Genomic DNA, 23,304 nt, shown 5'->3' on the forward strand with positions numbered 1-23,304 from the left:
CTCTCGGGTCCAGATAGTCTCACATGAGTGTATAATTTCAATGAAGTCTATATTTATAGCCAATTGTGAAGATTATAATGTATAGCTCAACACTGGGTATATACTCTATACTAAAGAGCATTCGTGATCAAGGAACATACACTCAGAAAAATCGTTGAACGCGAGGCTGAAAAAGTAACGTTTAAATTTATTATTAGGTAATGATATTTTTAAAACTCTGTAATAAATATATTTAAGGTGAAGGCCATACCCCGATTTTTATGCTTCTAATTTCAATATTGATATATTTCCATACGACGACCTCTGTGGTCGAGTGGTGTGTACATCGGTTTTCATGGGTACGCTATTCTGAGGTCCCGGGTTCCATACTCGGCCGAGTCGATGAAGAAGGTTTATTAGTTTTCTTTGTCGTTTTGGGTCTGGGTGTTTGTGGTACCTTCGTAACTTCTGATTTACCATTACACAAGTGCTTTACTTACATACATTGGGATCAGAGTAATGTTTGTGATGTTGTCTAATATTTGTTTATTTATTATATATACAAACTGTTATCCCCAATTTCACTCTCTTGACAGGTATTTTTAATTTTTTTATATATAATGACTTTTTACTTATAATTATAAGAAACTGATTTACGTATAAACTTCCATTCTAAGTTGCTCGTTGTCAATTGATGAATAAAAAAAATTTAATCCGACTTTAATTCATTAACATAAACCTAAAATTAGCTTTTAAATTATTAAACCTAAAATAATAAATAAACCTAAAATTAGCTTATAAATTAGCTATATGACGAATTTATATACAAACTATCATTCTCATTTAAGCCCATTTAAAAAATCCTTATTTTCTGCTCGCCTTCGTTCTACAAGGATTTTTTGTGCGAAATTTTATCCTGTTAGACCCTCCGGTTTAGGCTGTGTTATATGTAACTCAGATAGTCTACTTTTTTTATTTAATAAAGAAAACAAGAGATAATGTTTTTTTAAATCCTATTATATTTTTATCTTTATTATATGAGGAAGATAATTATTTGTATACTAGCAAATTATCATTTAAATATCTACAAGATTTGTCAAAATAATTAGCAAAGTTAAAAAGAGCAACACAAACATACCAACAAATCAATAAATTGAAAAAATCATAACGCTTTTGACGTAAAATATACGAACATCGTACATTAAATATTTATTACGATCTTTGATGTTACTCTCTACAACCGACAAATCTCGAATCAAGGAAAGGCTACCCTATATTATTTTCCCTTGCAAATGCTATCGACGATAATGATGATAGAAACGATGAACTTTGTTCTGGATTGCTGCAAACCACTTCAGTGTTTCGTAATTGAGGGCTTACGTGACGGCTCTACGCCGCAGCTGCCTCTAACTTTCGCTGCAAAGAGTTCCGGACTATCCTCAACTTTATCTCAATCTAAGTTTTGGCACGGCTAGAAGTGGAAATAGTTTTTATTGAAACTTTTCCACAATCATAAAACATGTTTCGATGTTTCTTTTCGTTTCGTTATTACCGAGAGTCCTAAATTTGTTGCCACTCGTTCTTCACAACATCTCAAACAGCAATCTTAAATTTGAAATGTAAAAAACAAATAAAATACCAAGTTTAAATATATGAAAAAAGACTCATATAAAAAAATATTTAGTCGCAATTAATACTATGAATACGGATTTACTAAAGTGTTAAATTTTTATTTAAATTAATATTAAAAACTTTTTGATAAACTTTAATGGCAAATAAGTAACGGATTAATATTTAATAACTTCCTTACCCTGTTACACATGTTTATCAAGTTTTTAATTATTCATTGGGTCAAATATTGTAGTATAGTATATATTGAACATATAACTTAAGATATGAAGAAATATCAAATTAAATATAGCGTGCATGGGCGGCCTTATCGCTTAAAGCGGTATTTTCCAGCAAACCTCTATTTAGTAGTAGGGGACAAAATCAGGAATAGATGTTTGTAATAAAAAAGAAAGAAAGAGTCTAGTATCGATTTATAAACCATCAGCGTACGAGGCAGGTTTAATCTAGTTGTGTTATATTCGAATTCGTCTCCAATCGTCTGTAATTTAGCATTTTGTCATTGCGGCGAATTTGTAAATTGATAGAATTGCGTTTTTGCTTACTATGTACGTAATGATATTTGAGGGATATTTGACGGAAATACAATTCTGTCATATGTATTTGGCGGTATTAGATAACATTATAATATATGTCATAAGATCCAAACTTCACTTCAAAAGTAGGGAGGATTTATTTTACTTTACTAGCACAGAATGCAAGCACATTGTTGTTTTCTTGATGACTTTTGGACAAGCCCCTCTGGTTAGGTATTACCCACTTGTCATAATAATTATATAGTCTAATGCCAAATATCAATACTAAGTTTTGTGGCGTTCCGGTTTGAAGAGTGAGTGAGTGAGTGTAACGATGGGCTCAAGAACATAACATGTTAGTGCTCAAGGTCTGTGGAACAATGGAGTAAGGAATGGTTAATATTTCTTACGGTGCCAATGTCTTTTTTCGATGATAACCACTTGCCATCGAGTAGCCCATCTGTCTCTCCACCCATTTTTTATATAAAATAAATCAATAAATGTTATAACTACGTATTATCGAGAAAGTATAGCTGTTTAAATAATTAGTGAATGGAGATTCGCTGAGTAGACTGATAATTATCGACTGTTAACGCTTCGCCACTGATTTTCAAAGGTCTCCAATTAATTCTGTAGTATTCGTAATGAAATGGGTCCGAATGACTTCTCCCTGGTCTTGTATCCAGTTGTCTTAGGTTCAAATGAAAGGGAGTTGATGATAAAAGATGGTTTGTTTAAACTCCCGTGCTTCGAAAAGCACGTAAAGCTTTAAGGCTCGAATTATTTCTTATCGTGTCAGAGTTTTAACGGCTGTAATACTTTTGGACTATTCCACAAATTGCTAGTCTCCTTTGAGCAACGTTGCCGAGGAAGAAAAAAATAGTAAGAATTTAGAATTATCATCAGCTTGTGTCTGAATGTTTGTAGTATTGAACAACAAACTCTTGAAATTTGTAGTCTCGAACGTGAAGATATATATGTAGTTGGCAGTTGTCCGGCAGTGGAAAATTGAAGATTGCTGCTATGAGAAAATCAAAATCAAAGTATATTTTACTGAAGTAGGCTTGAACAAGCATTTTTGAATCATCATTTAACAAACTATGTTATTACGTATATTAATGTGACGTATGCATATATTTTGCCAGCGATCATCAGAAAAGCGCGTAGATGGCGATTTTCTAATTCACTTCGATGACATAATTAACTTTAAATTAATAAATATACGATATTAAAATGCACTTTGTACATTATGTCCATCAAAGAACTTTAACTTTCTCGCCAGTTCTCCTTGGTAGCTTTAATTTTCTTCGGCAAATTCAATAAGTCCCTCCTGTGAGGTATTCGTTTCGACAAAATTTTGCAGACATTTAAACTTTACCAATCAAGAAATTTAAATCTTATGTTAAAAAAACATTGATAAATAAGGCATAGTATTCATTACGTGAGTAGTTATGTAATAAAAGCGAGTACGTATGTATATTTGTGTGTTAATTTTAGTGTGTTTAATTGACACATAATTAAGTATAAGTGGAAAAAAAGGACTTACCGAGTTCTTGGTAATTATACTGGTAGAATCTATGTTGCGGACCGTTGGTATATTAATATTTCCTATATCTATCTATCTATCTTGTAAAGTTATCAATTGAAAGTGCTTTTGTCAAAATAATATGTCCAGGTAACTCAAGATAAAATATGATTTTATTTTGATTATAATGACATTAGGGTTTTAGGCTATTTGCGTTTAAAAATAACATATGTATTTTAACTCTTTATAATAACATTTGTTAAATCACAATAAATATGTTTATTCTATAACAAATTATTACAATAATGAAGACAAAGTAAAAGTTATCAAATATCAATATTAATCAAATATGTTATAAAAGCGGTGAAGATATTCTTTTCTCTTTTCGTTCATAATTTATTTCAGGGCACTTTATTTTCCTTTTAGTAAATGTAACGCTAATGCCGCTATTTCCTGCAAATAGGACTTAAATGTTTTAATGAAGGAACTGTTTTAGCGAAACCGTAACATCAAATCTATTCCATCGTTATTATACATCCCTCGAACGCAATAAAAGTCATTTGCGAACAAAATACTCGAAAAAGTTTTTATGTAAATAAGTAAAAGGAAAGGCGTCTTATTCACAATTTGCAATACAATGGCCGAAATGCTAGAGATGATTTCTCCTTCTTCGCATAGTAAGCATAGCTTTGGTACAATAAAAATATATTATTCAATCGCTTATTTTACTGACTTTATACTTCAAATCCAAGGCTACAGATTAAATATACATAAACTCAGTATGTAAGGGATAAAGTAGGTGTAACACATATAGGTTCAATATGAGATAAACGTATAATCCTGTAGTTTATTGTTATTATTATTTGCCAGTTATGTTATCTAGAGCGCATTGTTAATAAAATCGTTTAATTCTATAATTTAAGCCTTAAATATGAATTCCCAGATGAAAAGAAAAATGTTTTATACGAAAATGTGATAATAAGTGAAACAGTGTCAAAAACTAATCGCGATAAAGAAAGTCGACACACTATGTCAAGACTTCAAAAACTTTGGATATCAAATGAACACGCGAAATTCATGAACGGTGAATGAAATATGCATACCGATATTATGTTAGCGAAATAAATTAGATTTCTGTAAGTACAAATTTTGACAAATCTATAAATTTTGGGCCTATAATTTTGGTCCCCATAAATATTTTATTTTTGTGCTTGGAGGTGCTTTGAATTCGATATGTTATGTTAAATGAGGCCATATAATAATAACTAATAGAAATTTAATCTTTTTTTAAAGGATTACAATTATTATTTTAAGGGATTAAAAGTATTTTTTAAGCCAAACCGACTCTCATGCATTTACGTACTTAGTAATCGATGTCGATACCGTAACGATAACACTCAATACGCTACGACAACCTTCCGAACACATTCTCTCGAACAACTTTATTTTTCTTATGTAATATCACATATTTTTTTACGCGATAATGAGAGCGAATTCAGATTAAATATTAGGCATATAATGCCAGTTTCACCGCCTTTTCTTAGCCCGACTGTATATCTAGTACAGTCAGGGTGAGAAAAGTGTGCTCAGTATGAGATCGATATAACATATTGCATCGCAATGATTCGATATTTAGATTCTTAGAGGTACTAAGAGTTTATGACTTGATAAAGGAATTAATTTGAAAACTAACGAAGGTTTTCTTAGGTAATCTGACTCTGACGTATATCTGATATGTTATTCAAAATAATTAGTTTTCGTTTTTGTTTGATATATTACCCGCACTGGATCCATATGGGCTCAATTTATTACTAAAAACATATTATATAATCCTGTAAAATTAACAATGAAGTTTTACTTGTGAAAATTAGAATGTCTTAAAATATGTATGCAATTTTATGGTCATCATGATATTGACGTGTTGATTACTTAAGATGTCAAAACGTAATTAATAAATAAACAAACAATGTTTATCATTTACAATATAAGGCAAAGTACAGCAGATAAAACTATAAACTAAATGAGAAAATCTTTATAAATAAATGCACCCGAAGCTCAATATAATAAAGACGATTTCAGGACTAGCAAGAGCGGAATACAAAATCCAATAAGAGTCAAATATACGGTTCAGGAAATCAATCTTAAAGAACGATGGTAAGCGTTCACCATTATTTAGATGATATTGTACTCGGTGTTGAAGCGCTTGAGGGTTGAATCGAGCGGTCAAGGAAAAACATTTCGATACATCTAAGCCTGATTACCGAATGACGCTGACCTAACGGTCGCCGACTGAGTAGTAGTTTCCTGTCAGCTTATGTCGAGAAATAATATCACAAATTTATGATATATTTTTGTGATATGTTTCAATTTTTGCTAAGTATGTTTTCAACTAAAATTTATAAAGAATCTAGCCTATAAACAAGACTTTGATAGTTTTATTTTAATCTTTAATAATTATATATATTATATAATATTGAAAATAATAATATGTAATGATATATATATATATAAATGTATCGTATGAGGATAGTGTTTGTACCTTCTTTTATTTTATAATTAAACAATATCTTAAAATTTGTGAATGTTGTGAATACATTACAATGTTACGGAGTGGTTATGGATATGATTCTAAAATGATATATAATATCGCGGACACCGGAATACTGCTGCTTTGATTTGAATCCTATTTGTTCCAAATTTCCATTACCACTAACATTCACCAACTCAGTCACCAGCGTCATTACAATCGATATTTAGCGATGAGAGGTTTTATGATTACGTTTATTGTCTCAAAGCGAATTTTGTCTCATAAGTTCAAAGTTTTTCTTAAAAATAATTCGACATATTTCAATGTTCAAGTCTTTTCTTATTTATTAATTAAATGATAATGCTTATAAAACAAATAGAAAATTGTGGAATATATTTTTATTTTTTGGCTGGTTTGTTAAATATATCCACTCCAAATTTATCCCGAAGGGTTCAGAGGTACATTGTCCCACAATTAAACCTATCGATTAGGGCAATGTATATTCATGTCTGATTCTTGACGTATTCTTGCTTTTATTAAGTAAAATATAAGTTTAAGAAACTGAAAAGATAAATCGGCTTATCAAATTAATATTATAACACAAAATGTACCTTAAAAAATTGTTTGCAATTCACACTTATGTTTTTAAAATTAATTCCTTTTTAAAAGAATCCTACGAAGTATTAAGGATATAAACTTTTATGAAAGTGCAGCACTCGTTGTAATAATGTTTGAATTTATGATTGACACAGCAAAATTCGAATCGAAGTCACGTTAAGAGGATAAATATTGGGTATGCACTTCGACCTAAGGATAACATCAAATTCAAACGATCGAAACCTACTTTAACGCGGAAAATAGGACGCCGTCAGCGTTTCTCGATTGTAACAATGAATACCTATGAGGAATTATTTACTTTTATGTTAGTCAATTGGCCTGTTAGTTAAACTTTGACTGATAGCTATATAACAATTGCAAAATAATGCAATTCAATAACAAGACATCATAGATGAGCCAGTTCTAGAGAATGGAACAAGAGTATGTTTTATGCATTTTGTGTGAAAATAGAACCCATTTCGTGGCCTCACACGAACTTTGAACAATCTAGGTCACAAAGTTTATCTTATTACAAGAAACTGTGGAGGACAGTCGATCAGATGTCAAACAGAAACGGATGGTCTCAAGATAATTGTCCGTCTACGTTTGAAATTAAATATATATGTTTATAAAATATGTTAAATACTTCATCTTAAATTTACATCTTTAATTTTAGCCTGTTTCGCACGTAAATAGTTCTACTTCTTACTTCTCTACTTTTTTCTTACTTTATATCTTAATAATAAAGAATTAAAAAAAGGGTTAGCAGCATATACGTTACAAAATACAGTCGACTAAGTACTATTAATAATAATTACAGCTCAATTTGTATATTTTGATTATTATTATAGATTTATTAATGAATATAAGCTTAAAAAACGTTTGAGGCTATTAATACATACGTCCTTAAAGAAGTGTTCACACTAATTTATAATCTTGGACATTGAGATTGGGCACTACACACAAATGTGTATGTAGCCTAATAATACAAGAAATATATCGATATTATTGATTATAATAGTAGAAAGCGTGATATAAGTATTATAAGTAAAGATAAATACTAAATATCACCCTATCGGCTTGGGCATAAGGCATGGTGTACATGGTAACATACTATAATAAGACCGGCAGTCACGTTTCAGGTTTGTTTAAAGCAACGCACACAGTAGTATAGACTAAATGTTCATATCAATGTACATACAGAATGACGAATACGAATATATCGTTCAATATTCTCTTAGAAGACTGACTACTGAATTTCTTGCCAATTATTTTTTACATCTTCATTTTGTTTAATTAATCAATAAATTAAATTGAGACTGTACTTGATAAAAATCTATTTTGTTTGATGTTTGTTATTTTATTATCTGAAAAGAAATATGATAGATTTTCTGAAACTATTTATAAAATAGGTATTTTATTTTCCAGACGGGCGATACTCTCCAACCCAGATGTCATTGGCCACACACCGATAAACGCTTTGTTTGAAAATGATTTTTGGGGAACGCCGCTCACCGACCCCGGTTCACACGGATCATACAGACCTTTATGCGTCGCCACATATCGCCTAAACTACATCTTCAGTGGATTTAAGCCGTGGAGTTATCATTTTTTCAATGTTCTGCTTCATTCTATAGCGACTGTGCTCGTAGTCACGACCGCACGGCGACTATTACCGTACCATTGCAGAAGAGTCGGGACTGCGGTTGCCGGTTTGAGTTTTGCTGCTCATCCAATACACACAGAAGCTGTGGCCGGAGTGGTCGGAAGGGCCGATTTGGCTGCCTGTAATTTATTTCTTCTCAGTTTCTTATTATATACAGAACACGTACGGCTCCGAACCGATAATCAGAAAAGGAAATGCCGACATAACATTAAGAGTAACTTATTACGTCACCAACTGACAACGAATAATCAAAACTTTCGACTGAGCTGCCACGGGTTGGTGCAACAAATCATGATAAACGTTCGAAGGCTTCTGAAAGCTGGTAAAGCGGGACCTTTGAGAATACTGAACGCTTGTGAAGTAGCTACTGACGCAGTGAAACTCAATAAGTGCCAGTGTAATGGTAGTGTTAGTAAAGATTCAGGTGAACTGTTGCAATGGTGTACATTAGCAGGGACTCTTGTATTTGCTGTGGCGGCTACCCTTTGCAAGGAGCCTGCCATAATGATTGTTCCGCTCTGCATATTTTATGACTTTTTAAAAGATACCCGGCAGGAGGAATCTTATTCAAAGGTAAGATGCACTACATTATCTTTTACTATATGTATCTAGACTGAATATAATTTTATATAATCAATACATAAAGAAGGTAAAGCGTCGTAAAGTTATGAGAGATCGTACCCGAAGAGTTCGAGATTGAAGGGTTTTTGCTCGGAACTATAAGAGCGGTTATATGAAATAGATATTGCTTCATATTCGTATGTTACCCTCGTTCCATAATATTTTGAATTTATTCTTGACTGTGTGCGTTTTGTGAGTGTGTGTCAGTATGAACCATGTACTTGTATGATGGACGTAACACACATGAACAGTTATTTCGAAAGTAATTTATTACTTTTCAACAAGACAACGCTTATTGGTGATATTTAATTTAGACTTTTTTACTTTATTATTCCTTAAAAGTATGTCACGATCAAAGTGTTTATAAGCTAAATAGAAAAAAATATCGGTTAAGTAATTATCTTGAATATTATAGTGGCCACTTTTGTTGTTACTATTTATGGTTTGTTTGGTACCAAAAATAACTTAAGTATATATTTTGAATCTCGAGTTATATGAAAGGATTTTTTATAACTCATATATCAACATATATAACAGACAATATTAATAAAGTTATAGCAAAATTTTCATAATATTTTTTTTTCTGTTTATGTGGGCACAGCCGGGGTAATTACCAACAATTATTCTAACGCTAAGAGAAAATACAAATTAGTATTGTTTTTGAAGGGTGTAAGTCAGTGTAATTATAGGCATATTTATAGGCATAAGAGATATAAATAAAAATAATAACCTTATATAGGAACGTCTTGGTCATATAGCTTTATTTTTTTGGGTTATAGCGTAGCGGCCATGTTTGGAACGGTTAATATTTATACCAGCACCGATGTTGGTGATGACGTATTAACATAATTATAATTAAACCAAAAAAGATACACTGATGTGAAAACAAATTGACGGTTTTTCTATCATTTTCTATACTTGGACAAGATATTTGTTCTTGCCAAATTTCTTGATTTTAGGTCAACGGAAAGTAATCTATAGGTTTTGATTCCCTTCGCGAATGTATGGGAAATGCGGCATAAACGGCCATATCTTTTGATTACGTAGACTGAGAGGTTTGATTTTTCACACTTCAAGGGTCAGTAGAACTCAGTGTTTAGTAATCATTTTAACTTTATATTTTTACGCGTTCCCGAGCATAAGATTCTCGATGGACAGAGGGATGGACAACGAAATATTACTATAAGGGTTCCTTTTTTCTCTTAGAAGTACGGAACGTTTAAAGCTTCAATTTAATATATAAAGATTTATCCTTTGTCTAAATTTAATCCGTTATATTATGGTTAATAAAAGTGTTTTGTTGTTAGTTTCATATCAAACTTCATGCTTAAAGGCTTAACTTTATAGCTGTATTTATATTGAATGGATTAACGTGCATTTAGTAGCATTTGGTAGCATTTGGTCAATATTCAATACGGATTATGTTGTTATTGTTATTATGATTATTATTATTACTTGAATCAATAGAAAAAGAAGTTTGTTTTTATCACTAAATAAATAATTTTCTTAAACTGAAATATACAAATTTATACGTGTAGAGGCAAAGCTTTTCGCAGATTTTAGTGTACAATATTGTTATACCTACAGCATTCGTAGTTTCTAATGCCGTGACAAGCGTCATATTTGTGTTCTTGTATTGTACTGGTAATGAATTAAGGGCCTCGTTATTATTAATTATTATTTTAAGGCCGCAGACATATTATATGAAACACTTGAATCGCATTTGATTTTGGTCTCAAAGGAGGAGGAAGAGGAAACATTTTTTAAATGTTTTGGTTTTAATGTAAACAAAAGTATTTTTGTTTTTTAAAAAAAGAATACGTTCGGTTTAAAAAGTATTAAATTTAATGTTGATTTGTTTTTAAAATAAAAATATATAAAAAATCGACCAGATTTCAATTCAAATTACAGGCTGTTCCTTTATTTTGCTTTTCGATTAAAAAGAGATAAAATGTCGTAACCTTATTTGTGCTGGAGGATATTCGAAACTATATTAACGAACTGAATATACATATATATACCATGAATATAGACTTGACTCAACAATATGATACATATATCGTGTCGTCAATATATATCAATACAATCAACTTTGTTTATGTTGATTACAGAACTCTGAAATAAGGGAAAACAGGGAGATTGTTTTTCAGGACTAGTTAATTAAATCTAATTTCCGGAAGCAGGCAGCCGTGACGGAAATATAGGTATGGGTAGATAACGACTGGCACTTTCCGAGGTGGACACGGGCTAGTGCTAATAATAAAACTAAACTCTCAAGCAAGACAAGGCAGAAACGAAACATATTAAACATTTTGTTATTACACAACATTTAATTTTCCCACTGTTTCGATTTACGCGTGTGGCAGATTTTCATCCGACGGTTTTCTTAAGTGCTTACTTTTACTGACAAGCACGCGATGAATTATAAACAAAATTTAAGCGCATTAAACTTTATAGGTGATTGCTTGGGTTTGAACACGGCACCCTCATTTAAGATTCATGTGATATAATTATTGGGCTATCTCGGTTCTAGAATTTTAAGTTTTAAACTAAACGGTATTACGGTTTGCAATCTTTCACTAGCTACCTAAAAAATAAAGTAGAATGCTAAATTTACTACGGTGTCTAACCGGATTGCGCTAGTATGTCGATGTCCTGCTGCCATTACCTTTTTTTAAATATAGAACAAAATAGAATCGACTCAACGTATTTAAATGGAACGGATAATTCGTTGTATTTTATCGAGGTCTGTTTATTTATGATGTATAATCGTGCTAATTGTATTAATGAAACAATACAATATGTAATGTATGTATATTCCAAAAATAAAAGGGTTATAATGCAAATTAAACATATAGCACATAGTAACTAATTATTAATAAAATAATCTTATTTAACACTCTTCATTACTAATGTATATCTTAAGTAGTCTATTGGGCTGTCTTTTATATAAGCAATACGTATTTTGTTAACAATATTTATATCGGAATCTTTTTCTCACTTCGTATTCAGATTCGAATTTTCTAATCACATTCACCATTTCCTCTACGATTACATATGTGCATAGGCTGCACTGCTCTGACAATTCGTTTTAATTCCCCCAACGTCCAAACAACGAGTACAGTATAAAGTCTTCCGTCTAATATACGTAACGCCTACCGCATATCCAACCCAATGAAATTATTCTCATAATCCACTTGCTCCTGTCATGGACTTCAGTTCTATTTTCAAAATTAAATGATGAAATTGAACATTTTGCAAGGAAAATTTAACGTTTGAATGAAAACGTAATGGCTACAATTTGTCGTTGATATCGAAGAATATTCTATGGTGATATTTTTTTTAATAAAAGTCACATTGGAAACGTTCTCTTTCTGACATTCTAAAACGGCATTTGCAAAAAGAAGACAAAACATGTAAAACATTTATTAGTAACATGTACATATAGTTCGATAAAGCTTAGAATTATCTGGTAAGATTAATGATTAATTGTCAACTAACATAAGTACTTGTATTTGGTATCTACTTATCTACGATAAGCGACTTAATGTCATTTGCAATATTATGGTATTTAATTCCAAGGCAGGTAGTTAATCTTGATAATATTTGTTAGTATAACTTGGTGGTAGGGCTTTGTGCAAGCTCGTCTGGGTAGGTAACACTCACTCATCAGTTATTCTACCGCCAAATAACAGTACTCAGTACTGTTGTGTTCCGGTTTGAAGGGTGAGTGAGCCAGTGTAACTACAGACACAAGGTACATAACATCTTAGTTCCCAAGTTTGGTGGCACATTGACGATGCAAGGAATAGTTAATATTTCTTACTGCGTCATTGTCTATGGGTGATGGTGACCACTTACCATCAGGTGGCCCATGTGCTCGTCCAAACTATACCATAAAAATATATTCCTCAATTATCAGTGACTATAATAATTCCTTATTGTGAAATTGTCATCGTGTGATATAATTAATTATAATGTCCCGTTGTTTTTTCTCTCTCTCTAAAGTCTGTCTTGGAAGAGAAAAATTCACTACCAACTAGATATATTACGATACATTGTTTGACAGTTCGCGCACATTTTTATTTTGCGTTTTTTTAAATATCTATTCATTCAAAATTGGTAAAGGTCCGAATATCACAAATTTTTTTATTTACAGAAATTACATAAAGCTGTTATATTTCACACTGACAAAGGGAATGTTGTTTGAGTAAATAAATTTATGTATTTATTTCTCGTATGTTTTCAATTGAATTTTCTCGATTAGGAGAATTTTATATCCTTATTTATTAAATGTTGTTTTATTTTCTATTAATTTCCTATAAATAATAGAATCAGTACACTTTATTCTTTATTGACGATATTTATTTCCATTATATAAATAAAGTAAAGTACGTTTTGTGGAAAATATGAATCATGTTAACAATAATTAATTAATATTAATCGGTATCAACATAAATAGATTATTTTCGATAAATAAAAAGTGCCGTCTACAGTTTACAATTTGATTTGCTTATTATTTTTAAATATGTAATTTTAATAAACGCATTAAAAACGTGAAGTATGCAGTTAAAGGTAACAAGCGCTGTATTACACATTACAGCTTACATTACACATTACATACACACAGTACAGTATTAACTGTACATATAATAGTTATAAATAATGTTAAATTCTCATAACTGGTGAAAAATTATCGAAAATTCTACTTTTCTAGCATTATAAATTTAATTCATTTCAAACCATAATATTTTTTTTTATTGAAATGAGAATAATGATTATCGAATTACAATAATTGAAACTATCGAGTACAATACAAAGTGACAATTCCAAAAGTTTATAACGCTCAGTAGTGTAGAATAGGTGATGAAGTTCTCCAATAAAAATATACCCTTTTTATCTTCCATTACAATCAGTATACTTTCCCGCATGCTAAAGTACGCGGGAAAGTAACAATATTGTATGGTAAACCAAATGCAAATAAAAATACAAAAATTTTCGATAATCATATCAACAATTTTCCCAATTTGAAATATAATTGTCTTTAGTTTTGGCTAACCTTAAAAAAAGTAGTTTAGTTTTGTCGACAGATATCCCGGGATGTTTTTCGAATATGGCATGTCGCAGTCGACATGTGAGTACATGTGCTCAAATTGACATTATATTTATGCGGTGCGCGGCGTTATACTTATAGTTATTTTGCAGTAACTGAGCCGCATATAATTGCAAACCATCAAATAAAAAAAAAAACGAATTGATCAGTTGTTATTTGTAAATAGATCATCACTATAAATATTCAGACAAATAAATTTTTCATCATCTGTAAATAACCAATGATTGGATAGACGTTTTGACAATTTTATTTTATTTTTCTTTTCTTTTCTCTTTGATGTCCCTAATATACTGATTTCTTTCTTCTCTTTCATTTCTTTCATTCTTTCTTGGATTCCTAATGATATTTTATAAAGTTGATAGTTATTTTCTGTAGTCTTAAGTATCATTCAAATCGATTTGATTCTTATAAAATAATATATATTACATAAAACATGAACACAAATATGTAGTATTACATAAAATTTAATTAGTCTATTTTTATTATATGTATATAACTTTAGAATTTCATTTGTAAGCTAAAGGAAAAAAGAGACATAGATAATATGAAGAACTGCTTCCGATACCCTTACTGTCCTCAATTGTATTTGTGTGCGTTGAATGAATATATACTACAATTGATAGTTCCGCCTAACTTATGTACATATGTGTTCTATTAAAAAATGTATGTGTTGTAATGTGTGTGTTATCATACACTAATTGTCTTTGTAGTAGTTCTTTAGGCGGAAAAAGAACGGCAATACTCGGGCTCTAAACTTAAACTTACCTATTCTGACTCTATATTCGAATTTGGAATATTTCGAATAAACGAATGATATTTTGGCTCTTATGTTAGTTGGTTCAGCTCTGAGTTGTTATTATGCAGCTAAATAATGAGTCGTCCTTTAGTCTGAGCTTTTAGTACAATCGAACTGTTGGTAGATTTTCAATATTCAGTAAATATTTCCCTTCCTTGTTTCATTACGATTTTAGCTTTGAAATAAAGAGTCTCGCCGTCGTAGTCGTAGCTCGATTTAAATAGAATAATCTTTATTATTTATCTTTTAATGTTAATATAAATCTTTCTAGATTGACTGGTTCATAGATTTTTCGAGACTCACAACTGAGACAGGTTGAAAAAAGCAATTGTGATCTGCTAACGATAGTTAGCAATATTCCACAGTTGTAATAAAAGTTTTACAATACATATTAAAGGGAATGCTTACACTAACAGTCTGTTATTTTCCATAAAAATGTGTATAAGCATTCAAATAAGATGCTCTTTCTAATGACCCTATAAATTTTATGTTTATAGAGTGAAGAAATATCTTAAGGTTAGGTAGATTTTTATGAGGCGATCGTGTTACAACCTTAATACTTATTTTTACATTGCTTCTGTTCAGTTCGAGTGAACCTGTTAACATTTATTTTACCGTCTAAGCATCTTTAAAAACGTTTGTGTATACTACATACGTATATCCAACATAATTATATAAACAAAATTCCTTACTGAATATACTAATTTCAGAAAGGAAAATTGATAGATATTCAAATTTATAACAATAAGTATGCTCATGAAAATGTAATAAACGTTGTTGTTTCAAAATAAATAATTTGTGATTTGAATAAAACTATTTGAAAGAAGTTAGTGTAAGTCAAATTTTAAAAACACGAAGCAGGTTTGTCTCTTCTATAAGATCATGTGAGTGCGTGGCCACCACTCATTGCACACCCACAGCAATACTCAGTATTACAATGCACATAACGTCTTAGTTTCCAATGTTAGTGGTGTATTAGTGATCTATGGGCGGTGATGATCATTTACCATTGGGTGGGAAATTCCGCCTACCTATATCTTAAAAAAATTAAGATCACATGAGTTGAAAACCAAAGAATGTAGTTTCACTCCCGTGAGGCAACCCCGGGCAAGCAATTCTGAATTTTCATGTGTTTAGTACCTATATATAATTCATTCCGTGCTCGGCAGTAAAGGAAAACATTGCGACGAAACGTATACCTATCGGATTAAAGTCTGACACATAACTGTCTAGGTGACCCATCAATCAGCCGCCACCTTTAAAAGATGGCATTTTGTTATTGTTAAACAATTCTTTATTATGAATCGTAAAACATATATACGTCACGGTAAGATTACAAAATTAGTTAGATTACAAATTGACAAGACAGATTGTAATCTGTCGAAATAGGATTGAAATTTAAAGCATTCTTTTTCGCTATATATTACGGTGACATATATATATTCTTAACTGTTTGTTTTATGTTAAAAAATCTGAAAAATAATGCTATTTCCATTTTAATTTTTTCCATGTTACAACGCCTTATACATAAAACGAATAATTAAATGTAGTATTAAATGTGTTTAATACAACAGGAATAAATTAATTACGTAATTCTTAGCGCAAGTGTAAGTTATTTTATTCTTGGATTATAAAGATGCGAATGTGTATTGGTTTTTATACAACTTTTACGTATTTTATACAATTTGATTTCACCATGGGAGACGACTTTATTATTATTCTGTCAGTTATTATTGTTGTCAAAATTACTTTCATTTGTTTCTTCTTTAAATTGAATCACTAAGAGGAATTAACATTTATATTTGGAAAATCATTACATTTCGGTATCAATCTATGCTTATAACCACTATCGGCGTTCCCTAACTAAAAAAACGATTCAATTAATATACAAAATAAATATACATCATATACATACCACATGTATTGCGTTACGGAGGTAGTTGCAGAAGACAATATCTGTATTTTTGATTGTATAATGGACAGCATATAAATGATGTCCATTATACAATCAAAAATACGGATATTACCGATACCGATACCGGGTAAAAGTATAAACTTTTACCCGGTAAGGCGTTGTGCAAGCCCGGATAGGTACCTCTCGCCACACTTATACTACCGCCAAACAGTAATACTTAGTATTGTTGTGTTCTAGTCTAAATGGCGAGTGAGCCAGTGTAACTACTGACACAGGGACATCATCTTAGTTCCCAATGTTGTTTGCACATTTGCAATTAAGGCTTTTATTATAGATTATATTAATTGAGTAAGATATTTTGATCATTAATATTCTTACTGAGCTATTTAAGCAGAGATGACTATATACCTACAGGAGCCGCCTACGTTTCTTTATACAGAGAAGTTTACACGTATTAAAAACATCACCCAAAGACGTGTCATCCTCCATCCAATCCAATGGCTTTTTTCTAAGGAAAGGGTTTTGGAGTTTGATTCAAAACGCGGAATGGATGTCTGAAGACTTGTGATGTGGATTTTTTGAAATGATTTTACACACTGTGAAGCAATAAACTGATGATGAATTAATTTCCAGTCGGTCTATAGTCCATTATCCATTTCTCTTTGAAATATCGAGTCTTTGAATTTTAATATCTCGTGCGTATTAATAATAAATGCATAATTTGCATGTGTTGCAATTAATTTGAGTTAACAATCATTCAACTCTCACTCATTCACTCACATTCACTTATAATGAAGCGAGAACACTTAATTCAATCGTAACACATCTTTAATCTATATGTAAAAACAAAATACTACACAGTGATTAATCACGAAATCTCAGAAACTATAACACCTACAGATTTGAAATTTGGCAGGTTCCTTATAGGCTGTTGACATGTAGCTATGGATTTAACGAAACTCCACCCTTGAGGGAGTAAAACGGGGGGTGGAAAGTTGTGTTATATGAATTACGCGCAGATAAAGCCGCAGGTTCAGCTAGCTATATATGGATTTGAGCATACGTGTAACCTTTTAACTCCAATATATGAATAATTTATATAGATTATACTTACTCTATTTCAATAATGCCATGAGTCAACAAGTCCCTAAAATAATATTAATATTATGTTAACCTTATATAATGCAAAATGATATTGGAATATTGCGTATTAACGAAATTTAGAAATAATATTAGCTCGTCATTATTTAGAATTTATTACATTTCGAATTAATTTTGTTAAGTGTAATAATTTTATACCGATGAAGGAAAATTAATTTGAATGGTCGATATAACTACAGGTCACAGGTTGTAATCCGAGCAAGGTCCATTAGTTCGTCATTAATATCTACCTCTGTGGTGAAGGAAAACGAGTAAATCGGAAACACTTTTATGTTTGGTTTTTTTAACTCAATTTATATGTAAGTATTATATGGCCGGGTAAAATGAGTTTCGCAGGTTCGAAACTGACCCTATTCGCTATTGTCGTAGTAATGGTTAACGCTCAAGTGGAGGAAAAATTGGAATTTGGTAATTTCTCATTAACACGCATAGTATATTAGCAAAGGAATGTCTTTAAGAAAGCAGTGGTATTGTGAATATCGCTTATCCAGAAAATTCTATTCTTAGGTGTTAAGTGCGCGTGGTACCTAACTTCATTGTTATTTCGTTTTAACACAATATCGTCACGTGAGAGTTTATAGATTCTTACGTTTGACCTTACGTAACCCGTGGCATACAGAGTTATCCTTATTGTAACATTTTATTGCCACCGACTTCGCAAGTTTATGCGATCTCATGCAATAAAGTGATAAAACAGTTAGCTCGCACAACATTACCAACTCGCGTTAGATATATTGACGCGAACAAATAAAACAGCCATTAGAAGAGCAAACTTGCCCAATGTTTTGTCTTCTCTTTTCCATATCGCACAGAAATACAAAATAGTGTTATATCCGAAACACGATTGGACAAACTCATTCGTCGTACAATATTTTTCAGTTATATAAATATCGTATCGATAAAATATCTATGACAAAATGCGGGAATCATTATTCGGAGAAGAGATTAAGCAATGGAAATTTTTGTGGACCTCTAATTTCCATGATATCGTTTTTAGGCTAAATAAATGTACGTTTAGTCAAATGAATATCGATTTGCCTTCGCCTTGCCCCCGGCTCATTTACCCTGCATAAAATTAGTGTTTGGACCTTTTCGCGGATGGCGGCCAATATTTCTCCTATCTTGAGGACTGAAGCAATTTCGTGTAGCTCTCAACATTAAATTAACATTTGGGCTTTTTCAGTCCTCGCTGCCCTCCATTCTATACCATCCCCGGCCCAGTATATTTCAACGGTCGCGTAATTTGTGGCGCGTAAATGTTCTGAAATTGGTCATCCCTTTGGTTGAGGTGAATTTATGGCCTTCTCGGTCGGTCTGTCGAAAGGGGAATTAATAAGACCCCGTCTAATGGTGAAACGTACCCTTACCATCAATTTGAATGTCCCAAGATCGCAGTGGGCCAATGAAATGGGCTTTCGGTTCAGGAATATCTCACTCATAGATTTTTTTTTATATCTCATTTAATATTACATCGGATTCGATATTTATGGCTTATTTTCATGAAATTGTTAAAATAAAATCGATGAAAAAAATAATTTTGAAGGGCTAAATATAACATTGATTTATTAAAAAAAATTATATATGTTAAATTTAATTTGATATTTAAATATGTTTAAATAACATAAAGATTGGCCAAAACAGTACAAGCCATAAGGAACCTGGAACGGATAGATTGTTAAAAAATAATACGATAAACATTTGAAGTAGTTAATCCAATCTTGTTTTATTTCATGTCTAATATTTTAATGTCTCTTTTTTCTTTCGTTGAGACTTATTATTTCCGTTTTCAAAGCCAAAACTCAATCGTAATTCACACAATTTTACAACATCGTTCAGACAAACAAATCTGGCTGTAAATAATAGTGCTTGAACGCCTCCTTGTCTCGAGCAAAAGAATAATGGTATTTTCTATTTCGTTAGACCGGCTATGTATAGTTACGTCCGCTCGGATGGCTGCCAGCTGCGACGGTGGCCGGACGCGCCAAGATCTAAAGTTAAGTGTCGCTAGAAACGTCCACAATTTATGTCCCCTTCACACGGCTTGTCACGTTTTGAGTGCCACTCTAGACACACGAAAGAATGGTTTAGTAGTCAGCGAACGAACAAATATTTACAACTTAAATCTTGTTACAATCTATTGGACAATCAATATATAATTTAGTAAAAGAAATAATCAGTAGACTTTGAAGTACCATTTGAATATATAATAATATATTTTAAGTATTATCTATAAAATATTCATTGTAATAAGATAGTTTCCTAAGTTATTAGGAATATAATAATATTATTCCTAAATTCGTTTTTGTACACATTGAACACATTATATACTAGATGTCGCCCGCGGTTTCGCTCGCGTTTCAGGAGTTTGGTTGTTATATGTTAGCCTATGTCCTTCCTTGAAATTCAAATTTGCTTTCATGCCAAATTTCATCAAATTCGGTTCAGCGGTTTGGTAGTAAAAAAGCGACAGACATACAAACTTACTTTTACATTTATAGTATTAGTATAGAGATATAGATTATTATTTATAATAAAACTTAGTTGACACAATCGTTAGCTCCTTCCATTTTTTTATTCACGTTCGACGTCTTAAATCACTAAACTCCCCCTACTCTTCCATATTTTCGCACCCCACAATGTCGTTTAATGGCTATTGAGCAAATTTATTGACTTTCTTGTCATATTCCAATCTTTATGTGCTTCGAAAATTGGTCGAATTAAAGGTAAAAATGTGTTTCGAATAGCGCAACGTTTGCTAGATGTTAAGCTTGTTACATGATAGACGTTAATATCAAAAGTCATGCCTCAAAAGAATATATTTGCTTATCTAAAGTTGCATTATAAATTTCAAGTATATGGATTAAGTTGTACCTGAAATTTGTAATAATTGTTTGCAATATTAGCAATCAGACCTAAATTTTATCGAAATATTAATTGAATCTATTTGATTGATTGCATTGGCAGTTTTATAGTATATCTAGATACTGATTATATTATAATATACCAATATCATAAGGTTATTTTTTATCTGTGCGAAATCGAATGGATTGCTAGAATTGTATAATAAGGGAGCGCAAACAAGAATTAATTAGGGCAAATATATCAATTGAACGAAATAATCATTTAGAGTAGCGGTTTAAATTATTCCAATACATATGTATTATGAGTCGATCAAGTACATTCAGTAAATTAAACGCTCGCGTTACAATTAATAACCTAATTAGCGTTGGCTGCGGTGATCACTAACAAAGTTTTTTTTAAACGAATTAAAGCGACTTGCACGTGATCCGAGTGCTACAAAAACGCCTTAATTCTTTGTAAAGTTGCTCACTCACGTATGCACCTATTGACAAGGTTGGGTAACTGGCATGAGCAATCACAAAAGAGCGGAAACGAGCAGCGCAGAAACACAGTCGTTAATAAACGTCCTTTCCCGATGTCGTACGCCATCAAGTTTTTAGAAACGTTTTCGTTTTATTCAAAAATCAAGTTTTATGTCAGCTGTATAACGCATTTTGGCTTTTTATCCAACAGTGTAATTACGACACACGGTTTTATGCATTCTTACATGTATCGTTTCTTACACAGCGTGTTTCGTGTCAGCTAAATAACTCTTTGATATTGGTTTTAAATGAAATTTTTCATATTTCAGTTTTGAATATGAAGGTTCATATATAAATTATATAGCCTTTCATCGATCAAGATGAACTACAGACACAAATTAAGCACACAAATACTAGCACTATACTTGAACCAATCGATCGCTAGTTTAGATCCCCCATATTTGGGCTTGAATATATTATAAAATATTAATCTTTTATATGAGGTCTCTAAAAGTCTTATGAGTTGAATGAATGTTTGTATATATAATTTGAAATAGCATTAAGGGAGACAGCTGTGTACCGATCAATAAGTTAGCGGTATTCCAAACAAACTCGTTCAAAAGCGAGGAGTGAAAGAGTATACAGTGAATTCCCAAGCAAGACGACAGGTGAATGTTCCTACCTCCAAACTTGTCAATACAAGAAGCCGTTTGAATTTACGACAGTTAGCGAACAGTATTATGTTTCCATTATTGTTTCTTGTAACTTTTTATGTATATACTTGTTTCATTCATTATGTTTTTCATCATTAGCGCTGTTGTGAAGGTTATTTTTTTTCAAGTTTTTATGGTTTTAAGTCGAAGTACGTAATTGTACAAAAAAAATTGAAATATAGCGTAAATTTATTAATTACTAATTTGTACTTAGCTATATTTAGTTACATTTCTGGTAAGAATTACCTTCACTTCAACGAGTACTATAAATATTTTCTTATTAATATAAATTACATTTAGACAACTTATTTAAGCTCTGTTTCATTCATTAAATGTGATATAATTTTAAACTCCTCAGAACGATTAATATTGAATAAAAAGTATGAATTCAACTACGGAGTCTTGAAGTTTGCCACCAAGTTGTATAACTATGTCAAATTTCTAGTTGATAGCAGTAGGGAATCGTACAAGCTCTCGGCGCCCAAGACTAACTCGCTTTTCGGTATTTACTGCTGTAGCACGAAGTTGGTGAAGTTAAATAGTTAGGTATAATTTAATGTAAAATGCAACCAGCCTACATTGTGATTCATGTTTGATGGAAAAACTGAGGAAATTCATAAAAGACAAAAAATTACTGCATTTATTTAATATCGCTATTGTAAAGCATTCTAGGATGCATTATTATTTAGTCAGATTTCATCATCCTTTTCATGACATAATATTGAGCCGTTTTAACTAAAAATGTCACAATGTTTGCAAAATCCTCGGTCTTCATAGCCAAAACGCTTCAGAAACGATGTATATTAAATATGGTACATACATTTATATTATAGTTTCATTATTGTGATTGTTTCTTCTCAGCTAATTGAGAGATTGAAAATTTGCTTTTTTAATAAATTATGATTCCAGTCAATATAAATCTCATCAACATGACAATGTACTCAACGAAGTTCATACTGTATGTACGTCAAAAAGACTTATTTAGGCTACGTATTTTTTTCATTGTTTTTGAAATGATAACGATCATGTCGGCAAATCTAAGGTGAGATGATGTATTGGCTCCCGATTAGCCCGATACTGAGACAATTTTAAAAAGTCTTTCAATATCCTTGAGAACAAATACTCTCTCCTTGTCTACTACTGTGCAGTATAACTTTACAGGTTTTAGACGAAGGTCTATTCAAACAATTTCGGATTAGGACAGTGACTGTAGCACTGTTATAC

At 31.5% G+C, this 23,304-nt stretch overlaps 1 protein-coding gene across 1 annotated transcript in view; it reads left to right on the forward strand.

Annotated features, from left to right (window-relative positions):
* Window positions 1-23,304, forward strand: part of LOC124532139 (protein O-mannosyl-transferase TMTC1-like) — a 116,781-nt gene that overhangs the window by 14,990 nt on the left and 78,487 nt on the right. Inside the window, exon 3 of the mRNA XM_047106852.1 lies at window positions 8,201-9,011. Within this exon, the coding sequence (XP_046962808.1) occupies window positions 8,201-9,011 (811 nt within the window). The remainder of the gene's footprint in view (window positions 1-8,200; window positions 9,012-23,304) is intronic.

Source organism: Vanessa cardui, chromosome 8 (genome assembly GCF_905220365.1).
Source record: "Vanessa cardui chromosome 8, ilVanCard2.1, whole genome shotgun sequence".
NCBI classification, from domain to species: Eukaryota; Metazoa; Arthropoda; class Insecta; order Lepidoptera; family Nymphalidae; genus Vanessa; species Vanessa cardui.